The 12,010-nt window shown below is 39.6% G+C and overlaps 1 protein-coding gene across 1 annotated transcript in view; it reads left to right on the top strand.

The window, feature by feature from the left end:
* The first annotated feature begins 1,785 nt into the window (after positions 1–1,785).
* LOC146633117 (carbonic anhydrase-related protein 10-like) overlaps positions 1,786–12,010 on the top strand; it is a 132,896-nt gene continuing 122,671 nt past the window's right edge. The window contains exons 1-2 of the mRNA XM_085352914.1: positions 1,786–1,846; positions 8,698–8,772. Coding sequence (XP_085209040.1) covers positions 1,786–1,846; positions 8,698–8,772 — 136 coding nt within the window. The remainder of the gene's footprint in view (positions 1,847–8,697; positions 8,773–12,010) is intronic.

The raw sequence follows: 12,010 nt of genomic DNA, 5'->3' as shown, positions 1-12,010 counted from the left end.
AGTATTTGGAAGGAAGAACACAAGATCCTTGTGTTCATCTTAAAATGCATTAAAGTATGCACGTGACCCCCCCAAAACAAATAAAACCCCACAGTGGGACTTCCAAAGAGCTGGGCTGTGCTATCACTGAGTTTAACATACATAATTAAAATGCCAAACAGTTTGTGCTACACAAGTAATTATATGCATCACATCCACAACTACAACCTGTGAAATGAACAGTCCTAATAAAAGATGCATGTATTTAAGTCAGCCCAGTGATAACTAGCTGACTAGTTTAACATAATTTATCATGAGAGAAACAAAGTTCACATTCGTGTAAAACCTTTATAAATAAACAACAAACAAACCAAAAAACGTGGCTATTTTTTAACAGAAGTTTTAAATAATAATGTGAACATCTTTCTGACCTTGGTGTGTTTTCCCCCTGGCTTGTAGCTGGTAATTGACCTTAGCAATCCAGACTGTCCTGCTTCTCAAAGTGCTCTTGTTAATATTTATTGGTGCACTATGTTACATTTTTAATAATATATGCTAGTAAAAAGTGACTGATACATGCTACCCATGTATGATCACTGATACTGATGATATCAATATCATGATGGCAGTTTTGTGACACTTAATGAAATCGTAATATAAATTCTAAGTTATACAATTCACAACCTGCCATGTGTTTGAGGAGAATGAACTCTTATCTAAGCTGTAGTCCAAAAATGATGAACTACTTGGTGGTTCAATCCTTCGCTGCTCCATCCTGAAATCACGCCAATTAACGAACTTTTATTATGAAGCCACACGCTGAGCCTTTTCTCCGTCGCCATGTTGTTTGTTGTATGAGAGGAGCAAGGCGTGGATCGAGACGGGGTTTAGTTATAGTAACTTACAGCTAACGCCAGAGGTCGCACAACTTCCACGGGACAAAGTCGGAGCGTGTTTATGTAGGTCAGTACAGCCAAAAGTATCATCTAGCAAGGCCATCTACAGACAGCACGCTGCAGCCAGTTGGATGATTTGTGGCATGTTGTTGTATCTTGGTCTAACTCAGTGAGTGTCAGCAGTTATTGTGGCAGCATGTCAGTCAGGAATTTGACTTATTAAACGTGGAAGTCGGAATAAAACAATGTGAAAGTTATTGTTTCTGTTAGTTTTTTAAGTTTTCTTCATCTATCCATGTGGACCTGCTCTAACGCACTTTGCACGGCTTGCCAGTGAGACTAAACATGTTTCAGCTTATTTTTCAAATGATCCTTCTTTAAGCAGTTATTTACAGAGCACTGGTTTTTCAGACATAACCCTGTTATGTAGTTTTATCTTGAATGTGCGTCTTTCTCTGTCAGATTGTGCGCTCTCGGTTCGTTTTGCGTCGTCAGTGAAGTTTTGCTGATCTGCTGCAGGCGGGCGGTGCGCCACAGACACCCACCCGCCCCAAACACAAGCGGAGCGTGCATCATGAACGGATTTCACGGCTGACATTTTATAAGGACAGAACACACTGACTAAGAGATAAATGTATGACGAACGCTGGTAAAAATAATTTTGTTAAAAATATAAGACCGAAATGTTGCCCGAACACCAAACCGGAAAGCGAAGGAGGACGAAGCCGTGAGAACGGATCTGTCCTACGAGGCTTGAAACCATCACGGCGCTCCACGGGAGGAGCGAGACGGGGATAACGAGCTCCAAAAGAAGAAGAGGAGGGGGAAAATGCTTAAAGTTTGGCCGTGTTGTTATCTACAAGTGCGACTCAGCAGCAGCATCAGAAAATGAGCAGGAATTAAACGAAGAATGCATGTCGTTTGGGATATAGCTGTGATTTTGCAAACATATATCATCTGCACTTCATCAGGTAAGGAAGCGAAAGAAGCCAGCATCCTTCACAGCTTTTAACAAATGAGGAATAGAAGGGAGCATGGGTACACTACATTCATGTGTGATAGAAGATAGACTCTGCTGAAATGTTACATAATAGTGACTTAGGCTGCTGATAAAAGACCTATAGTAATCTGCCAATTAGGTAAATCATCGCCTACTCATCTTTGAGTGTGTTTTATGAGTCAACAGGCTCTTCGCACAGAGACATACGGCAGCACGCTGGTGTGAGCCTGACCATGAAATGCATGCTGCAGAACTCTCATCAAAACCACACACACACACACACACACACACACACACACACACACACACACACACACACACGTGCACTTTACAGAGGTAGTAGCTCAGATTAGGCTACTCACAGTGGCCTGAACCCAAACTACAAAGGCTCTGTGAGTATATATAGCTCATGAATTTCACTGCCCATGTGTCAGAGAGCTCTACTGTGCGGTGCTGTCAGCAGGGGTAACCACCCATTTAGTCAAGATTCCCACAAGTCAAGCCTTCCTACTCATCAGTGTCGAGGCAGCCAACCTTAGATTCTTAACAAAACATGACTGGCTGGCCTGGTCATAATTATATTTTCACATTGATTTGCAGGCTTCAAAAGAAAAACAATGCAAATAAACACGTTATAATGTATCATAACTTCATTACAATAGTTCCAAATCAGAATGAAACTATAAAGATGCTCAAAGAATAGGCTAACAACAGTGTCAATTCCCCAATAAAGGCCATTCTGATCAGTACCACTCCACACATTGCCCATGTTTCATGTTTCATTTCATTTCAAATTAGGCTGGGTATAAATTACCCAGTTCGGTGGAGACACTGTGATAAAACATGGCAAAAAAGGAGAAACGTTTGAGTTGTAAGCCATGCATGTTAATGGGCTAACCGGTTGGCTCAGAGTTAAATATTTTAATTTCACTCTTCTCTCAAATGATCAGTTTTAAAGAGGTAGTAGTGATTTAGTGTCTCACTTCAATAGTCATCTGTAAAGTAACTGAACTAACCTGCATGGAAGGTGCTTTAATTGACTGATTGCATTTAAAAGTGGAAAAACGGTAGACTGTATATCAACAGTGGATGCCACATTGGTTCCTAGAAACTGCATTTTAAACCATGAATGATAGCATTTTGGTTGTTCCCATGTTTTTTTTTCTTCCATATTGACAAATGACCACATTCGGGGTTGTTAGCAAGCTGTATCTGTTAACTTTATGGATGCAACTGACATATGTACCTGCTAATTAATGCTAAGTTACAGATTAAAAAATGCAAAGAAAATGAAATCACCAAAGCGGAAAGACAAACTTCTTGAATGGTCTCTGTCATAGGTCAGTAGGTCATATTATTTGTCAGATAATTAAATTAAAATGCAAAATACAAGGTATGAGCACCTGCTGATTAATGAAGGTGAGGCCTAGCAGACAGCTACTGGCTGCGGCTCTCTGTGTCGACATCTTTACAGATGTGTGCAGAGTAGTGGTGGCATACACTTGGTTCTAGCAGAAAAAACCTTTATAATTTATATTTATAAAATATAAATATAATATGTTTTTGGTGCAAGGGGACAGTACTGGCTGATACTTGTTCTTTAAAGTAGGGGACTGCTTCAGGAGTTAATCAGGCATCCAACTGTGCTTGAAATGAATTCTGAAATCAGTCAGGGGCAGTCAATTTTGTGCTAAAATCAGGCCCGAGCATTTTACCTGAAGAAAGTATGCACACCTTTTCAATAATAATAATAATATTATTAGTTACAGCATCGGATTCCAGTTAGTAGTAATATAATAGAATTATTACATCAGTGTTCAGATCTGAAGAATATGTTTGTCAGTCCACAGACATGCAGGTCATTAGAATGGGGAATGTGAGTCGTCCTTGGAAAGGATAGCACACCTACTCAGTAGTTAACTGCATCGACTTCGCATCGACTGTTTCTGACATGTTGCAATTCGTTTGTAACATGTCAGTGTCCTGGTTCTGCTATTCTGAAGTAGCCATCACATCCTGGCAGCCCTGTTTTAATTGTGCTGCTGCTGCCAGGTAGGTTGATCACAACGTGCTGAGTTGGATGGTAACTGAGCAAATCCCCAGTCAGAGGTAGCCTGAGGCTAGAAACACACAATACACGGTGTGAGGAATTGTGCACCACCAACTTCCATAGGAATAAATGTATCATGCATAAGCAAATCTCCAGTTTGACTTACACTGAAAGCTTAATTACATCTCTCTCTCCACACACACACACACACACACACACACACACACACACACACACACACACACACACACACACACACACACACACACACACACCTATCTATCTATCTATCTATCTATCTATCTATCTATCTATCTATCTATCGATAGATAGTCTTATATATATATATATATGTGAGTTGTGATTGCAGGCTGGTCTCAAGAGTTTTGGATGAATGAAATTCTAGTACTTGTAGTTATTATATTTCCTCAAATCATTTACAGGACTCTGGTTCATTTATCTGTCATGGTGACATAATCCCTTATTTCTTTCCCTACCTGTCTCTCATGTTTACTTTAAAACATACCATTTAACTGTAGCCAAACATTGCACATTGAAGGTGCCCGAGACATCCTCAGTGTTTCAAACAGCTGACTGCACCCTCTTTGCACACCTGCACCTGCTTTCTTCATTTAGCCCTCTAGTTTAAATATCAGCTATTTTTGCTGTACCTTCTGCCAGACTGTCAAAGTTCTACTACTTTCAACTTGTTTATGCAGCATGTTTGTCACCTTTACTCCTAATGTGATCATTAGATTAGGACATGTCAGTTTGCTAGCATTAAGTTTGTTAGAAATGTGTGCTGTTTATAATATTAGCTTTAAAGTATAATTTGAGTTTTTACTTTGTCTGTATGCATTCCCAGTTTCCCAGTTTAATAATATTGAACACAACACTGTTCCCAGCTGGGCCAACTTGTTTGCTGTCTACCTGGGACTGGACATCAATCTGGTGCCAGTGTTTCCAGTGAACAGATGTAGTAGTTTTGGCACACATGTTGGAGGTAGCTACTCTTCAGGGCACAGCTACACAGGCCTAGGGAACGGTTAGTGACCGCCTGGCAACCAGTGGTTGCTAGGGAAAAATGAGTTTTCCCTGAGGAATTGGTGAGTGGTTCTGGGAGAGTGGTTGCTGTTGCTAGGTGAAATCATTTGGAAAGAGGTAGTGCACTGAAAACCTTGCGATTGCGATTACACAGTTTGCATGGAAGACATCAACTTATCTGCAAATGTTCGGTAACTAACCACTGAGTCGTAGTGAAACTTGAAAAAGACTGATACAAAGTGCAACTGGAGACCATTTGCCTCCAAACTAAAAGTTCCACCTTTTGAAATGTGTTGATTTCAGTGGTAAGGCTAACTGGTTGATATACAATTTTCTCTTGAGAGGAGACGTTGCTGGGAATGGCTGACTGGTCTCTAGACCTGTGTGACTGAGACCTTACTAAAACAGGAAGAATATGCGATTCTTATGATAGATGAATAAACAGAAAGTATAAAAGATGGAGGCAGCTACGATGATGTCAAAAACCTGCTTTGGAGTGTGATTTTAAGGCTCAAACTTTGGCATTTTTGCTGCGATAAAAGAGGAAAATGGAAAAGAGGATGGAGTGCCAAAGCTAGCTAGCTAATAAAAAGTTAAAGTAGCACAGAAACAAACTCAAACCAAAGGATAGTGTTCTCACTGCCACTGGATGTTATTTATATGAAAAGCCCTTTCCAGTAACCTGGACTAACTCGTGAGATTTTCTTGATAGTCACTGTAATTGGTTGCAGTCATAGAAAACAATAGAAATCATTGTTTTATTGTGTACATGAATTGAAAATTCTGTTAACGAAATCTTAAAGTTATGTAAGCAGTGGATTGTAGTTCTTGAAAGATCTAAATCAGCCAAAATTGGAATTGGCAGGAGCAAAACAGGAAACCAGGATTGGCCAAGAAAATTAAAAATTACAATTAATGCATTTCTAGTTTTCCAAGTTATACATATAGGTGCCAAATAATTGCCGGCACGATCAGATGCAGTTCTCTTCGAATGACAGAAGCCAGGGCCAGAGTGAAGCCAGTTTTTTTTTTTATCCTGGGACCATACTACATTTTCTTTTTTCGTGATGCAGGGAATTGGATGAACAAAAAAACTGCAGTTCACTTCTTACTATTTTTCCTGTTTTTCCTGTTTCTCATCAGCCTCTGCTGCAACACTTACATCTGTTTATGCCTTAGATACCTTCCGCTGGGCTGCTGTAGTCTCTCTGCACTGTTTGTTTCCCATTCATGTCTTCAGTTCTCAGTATTAGACAGAGTTAGGGGTGGGCGATAGAAACGATATACGATAGAAACGATATAAATTTGGCCAACAATAGAGATTTTGACTATACTGGTCTATTGCGATAGCGCATGTTGATGATGTAATCAAGCTGCGCCTGTTTTGGTCGGAAGCATCCAACCATTATCATCTGCAAATTATGCCGGGCGACAGTCATAGCAAAGAGATGAAGCACTTTTGAAATATGGTGAAAAGCCAAAAACGGCGCTTCCTCCACTTCCGTAACATTGATTCATTAATGTTGAATTCTCTCGCAGCTGCTCTATTCCCATGTTGTTGCAGTATATTAATAACTAACCTCGTATTGTGGATGAATAATCTCAGTTGTTCTCCTGACTGACGTTTGGCCCGTGTATAGCATCCTGCTATGCGATTACATTTGTCCCTAATGACCAGAATCCCTCACGTTAACTTTTATCGAGTGGAAGAAAAGTTGGCGTTCATCCTCCAGCTTCACTGTGCTAATGTTATGCTAACATAGCTGTGTTGCTAGCAATCACGTAGCACAACATTATATACCAGGTAGTCCAACTTCAGTAACCCTGCAAATGCCACTGCTGTTTAGTTTCCTGTCTTCATTTATGTTGGAAGTGATAGCAGAGCTGTACGTTTTAATTAGTTTCAAAAATCTCTCAGTCAGAACATGGCATGTCATGTTTAGGTGGAAACTAGCGAGCTAACTTCCTGTTAACTTCTAACTCCGTTAAATTTAATAAATTCTGTTTTCATGGATGCATGGATGTTAAACTTAATTGTTACGCCTGCTAAAGCAGCAATGCTGATGATTTTATTAAAGATGAAAGAATTTAGACTGTTTTTAACTCTCAGTGTTCGTTTGATTTGGGACCTGAAGCGGACGGAGTTTTGGACCAAGATTACTCCGCGAAGTTCCTCACTACGGCAGCCGTAATGCTGTGACAATCGATCAAAACATTTTTTAACAGATTTCTGCACGCCAAAATCGGTTCGAGGTCAGTAAGCACAACCAGAATTCATACATAAGGCACACTCTCGATTTTTGAGAAAATTAAAGGATTTTAAGTGTGCCTTATAGTGTGGAAAATACGTTATACAGAAGAAAAGAATATATCGCGATATATATCGTTACCGCATGTGCTTCAGATTATATCGCGATATGGATTTTAGGCCATATCGCACAGCCCTAGACAGAGTATACTCTGGACAATCTGCCAATGTGATGTAGGAACAACACAGATTCACGCTCACATTCACACCTATGGGCAATTTAGAATCACCCTTTAACCAAACCCCACTAACTGCATGTGTTTGGACTGTGGGGGGAAGCCGGAGTACCTGGAGAGAACCCAGGCAGGTAGGGCTGTGCGATATGATGAAATATATTGGATGAGGAAATGAAAACATTTATCGTTTCATATTATACACTATCGTTTGTTTCGTGGTGTTGCAAAATACACTGTTTACGGCAATAATTTTTCATCGTTTGGATGGGTCACTATGTGGATGCAGGGACAGAGAATACCAGCATGGCCAGTGAAGATGAGGCAGAACCAGGTAGCTCCAAACAGAAGGACCAGTCAAAACAAATCAAGGACCTTATTCCTAAACGAGGGGCTACCTCTGTAGCATGGACATGGTTTGATTATGAAAAGTCTGACATGGACCAGAAAGCTGTACTATGCAAATTTTGCTGCAAACTGATCCCCACCACAGACTCAAACATGACAAACCTCTTCTACCACCTATGCAAGAATCCTGTAGAAGAGTATGGATAGAGTTTATGGATGAGAAGCAAAAAAGAGCCGTCAGGTGCTCAAAATAAACCTTAGACTCAAACGTTAGAACAAGCTTTTACCAGCAGCACGCCGTGTAATAAATACTCACAAAGAAAATGGCGGCCTTTACAGGTTATATCTAAAAATATATAAACATTGGTCAAAACACTCGACTCCAGGTACACGACGTCCCGCTGAAAACACTTCACACAAGTTGAGTTGCCTGAGATTCACAGAATTGACAGAAAAAGCACAATTTTGTGATATATATCGTTATCGGGATGAGAAATGTCTTATATTGGGATATGAGATTTTGGTCATATTGCACAGCCCTACATGCAGGTGGTGGAGTCAAATACAGGACCTTCGTGCTGCGAGGGAACAGCACTAACTACTCCATCTTTTTATCCTCAGATTCTATAATATACAGATCATTTTGTACAAAACAAGGGGTACACTTTTTTTTTATAGTAGTGCTAAATTTACTAAAGTTGTGGACTATTTAGGGAGAAGGGAGTTGCGTCAGGTAGTGACGTCCATGTCATTGTCTGCAGTGTTACAGCTGCAGAGGCGTTAACAGTGTTTGCGTAACCTATTTCATTCCAGTCTGTAGGTTAAGCAGAGTCAAACTGATGTGGGATTGATGCGTGAAAGTGCTATAAAATGTTGTCTCCTTCTCTTTTTCCCTGCAGCTCAGCCTATTACATCCAAGCTTGATGACAGTTGGTGGGCATATAAGGATGTTGTCCAGGGGAGCTTTGTTCCAGGTAAATGATCTCCATCAAAGTCAAATACAATGGTTCAACACCAGATCAAATGTGTAAAGATGTTAGTCACTGACACAAGGGTTTCATTTTTTGGATCATAGTTTGTTAAATAAAATTCAAAATCTTTGAATTTAACAAATGAAGCTGATTATTAAGTTGCATATTTGTGTACCACACATGCATGTGTGTTGTTAACACTGCATTTTAGATAGAGATGGCACGATACCACTTTTTTATGTCCGATACCGATACCGATATCATAAATTTGGATATCTGCCGATACCGATATGAATCCGATATAGTGTTTTTTAATCAACAAAACTGTTTTTTAAATATCTTGCTGCATTTTGTATAAGTTCATACTCAAGTTTAAAACAACAACTACACTAAAGCTATTCTGTTATACCTGTATGCAAAAAAAAATATTTCATAGTTCAGCAATACTGATCAATCTAATAAACTTAAACCTACACCATCCTCCCTATTCTGGTATTTTAAAGAGTACTTAGCATAAATATTAAGCAACCTAACTAATAGGGTTCCAACTCCCAGCAACAACAAAAATAAATAAATAAAAAATAGGGAACCACCCCTCACGCTCCACCTCATGATGCTTAATCGACGTAATCAACCTTAATTTGATGCAGTGTGGAAAAAAAAATGCACAGAAATCAATTATTTTTCAAGAAATATTAAATAGATTCAACATCTTTCTTCAACAAAATTGCAGACTGCACAGATGGTACCTTCCCAAAGGAAAAAGTACTATAGCTTACTAGGGTATATATATTAGACTTAATAGTCACTATATACAGTAATTGACTTCTATTCATTTTACATCAAATTAAAACTTTGGGTGTCAGATAATTATTTATTAAAAGCTAGAGAATAAGAAAGAAAAGTATGTCTTTGTGCCCCCTTTTCTCTGTTAATGCCCTATCGGCCCCCCTGGCTAAACTTTGCTAGATCCGCCCCTGCACACTTACCAGCGTCAGCTACGTAGAAAAAGATCCTCGAGTAGAAAGTAATATTAAATAAATTCTAACAACAGCTTATCAAGCTTAAACGTGCTGCTGTTGTTCAGCCGCTGGTTTCCTCTTTCTGGTGCAAAGTGGGCCAAAAGCAAACTAGAGACACGGACTCGCGACAGAAAAGCCGATCAGCTGATCGTTAAGCAGTTTCATGATTGAAGTAGCAGCAAGAGAGAGAGAGAGGCAGTCGCTCCATATATTAGTTGTTAAGCTTAACGCAGGAATGCTTTACAAACATTCAGAGATGGACTTACACACTTGCTTTACTTCTCTCGGGGATAACTTTGTCGGAGATGAAATGCCGGGTTGCTAGCGAAGCTCCAAATGCTATCCAGACCACCACAGGTCCTGCATGCCACAGCCGCTCTATCACGTGATGCCTACTGCTCCGACGTGCTAACGTTCTGAGGTGAGTTACGGCGTGTTGCAAGTTTTGTGAGGTGCTTTCGTGATATTTAATGGATCGGATTACATTTTTTATTTTTCTCCGATATCCGATCCAGTAATTTAGGTCAGTATCGGACCGATACCGATACGTAATATCGGATCGGTCCATCTCTAATTTTAGACCCAATCAAAATTTGGCTTCATTAAAGTCTTTAGAACTTAGCAACAGTGATGTACCCATAGGCGTTTCCCTGGTTACAGGTGGTTTCCAGACAGTTGCCGACTGGTCTCTAGACCGGTGTGACTGGGCCTAACCAAGCATGAAAGACTGGAGTGGTGGTGGTTTGCATAGTGGGTTGGAGTGTGGAGTAATCATAGGCAAGCTAAAGCAGGTCAAAAAGTTGGCCATATATGAAATTTATCAATTGGATATGGAGAAAGGTGTCAGCTGATCCACCAGGATTGATGCTAAGCTTGACTTTGGGGGCTACTAAAGTAATGCTACATTTAATTAGACACCTAACTATATTTTTTATAAAATTACAAACACATTTTATGTTTCCTCCTTTTAAAAGAACAAGCTTTTTTGGCTGTGGGGTGGTGTTAGACATCCACTCCAGTTATACAAGGTAATGTTACTCAGCAGCATTTGTTAAAATATTAAATGCATATGTACATTTATTCTGATGTGGTTCTGCTCAGTGTGTGCTGAACGGGGAGCTCATTTGTACAAGCCTCGGGACAATCACAACTTATGGTTCCCACATGCTACAACAGCATTGTGATGTAGTGTTTAACAAGGTCACATCACAGGAAGGTCTTTGGCTGAATCTGCTGTTTGCCTGAGGAGTCTGTAGAGCTGTTGAGGAGGAAGTGTGCCCTTTATCTTTTCAAAGAAACTTGGATGAAAAGGGCTGTCTTTTTCTAAATGTCTTTTTGGTGATCTTAAAAGCCTTTTACTTTTCAATTTTTGAGCCATATCTTCACATTGTTTTGAGGAAAGTTGTGTTTTCAACATCTTTTTCCAAGTTTACCCTCGGTAGGAAGGAGCGCCTTTTTTTGTAAGTTACATTTTTACTATTTTTTTTGTTAACATAAGCAATAACTTGCTTTTTCTTTAAAAAACAGCTGAAAGGCTAATTCAGCAGCAACAAGTGGCTTTCGTTTCACTTCCTGCAGTCCTTTTGCTTCGTGTCTTTCTGTCTGAATAGCACGTGCTGAGTTCACTCAATTTATTAAGTTTTGACTCCGACAAACAAGCACACACTGAAATCTACAGTTACTTTTATTTTTATGCATTCATGACGGAAGCCTGCTGTGTCTTTAATATGTATAATGAGTTAATGAATGCCTTTACTGTCGCTGCAAAGAGTCAAAGAAAAGGGGCTGCCTGTGTTTGACTGCACAATAGTCAAAGAAGGAAATCATAAACAAACAGAATAGTCATTAACAATAATGACAAAAAAGGTCTTGAAGAAATTTAATATGTACTGGTTGTTGTTCTGCATAATAATGAAGAGTCGCGTGTTGATTTGAGGTCCTTTTTAAAAGATTCAAGCAGCCCCATGTGGTGGTTTTTCTTTGATTCTGGTACAAATGTTCTTAATGCAAGTAAGTGATTTTTTTTTCTGTAACGTGAGAAAAGGGAAAGCACACCTATATGTACGATCCAATGCTTTACTAACATGACCCCGAAATAAGGGGTTTGAAGCTTATTGTCCTTGTAGTCATACATTCCCTTTTTTCTTCTTCACTCTGGTGTCGATGCTGTCTGTAGCTACTGGAGAGATTTCATCACTCAACGTGATGCAGGGTTTTGC

This window comes from Diplotaxodon limnothrissa, linkage group LG4 (assembly GCF_057381915.1).
Source record: "Diplotaxodon limnothrissa isolate DT_005_m linkage group LG4, D_limnothrissa_male_GT1.1, whole genome shotgun sequence".
Taxonomy (NCBI): domain Eukaryota; kingdom Metazoa; phylum Chordata; class Actinopteri; order Cichliformes; family Cichlidae; genus Diplotaxodon; species Diplotaxodon limnothrissa.
This window is presented reverse-complemented; position numbering and strand designations above follow the sequence as displayed.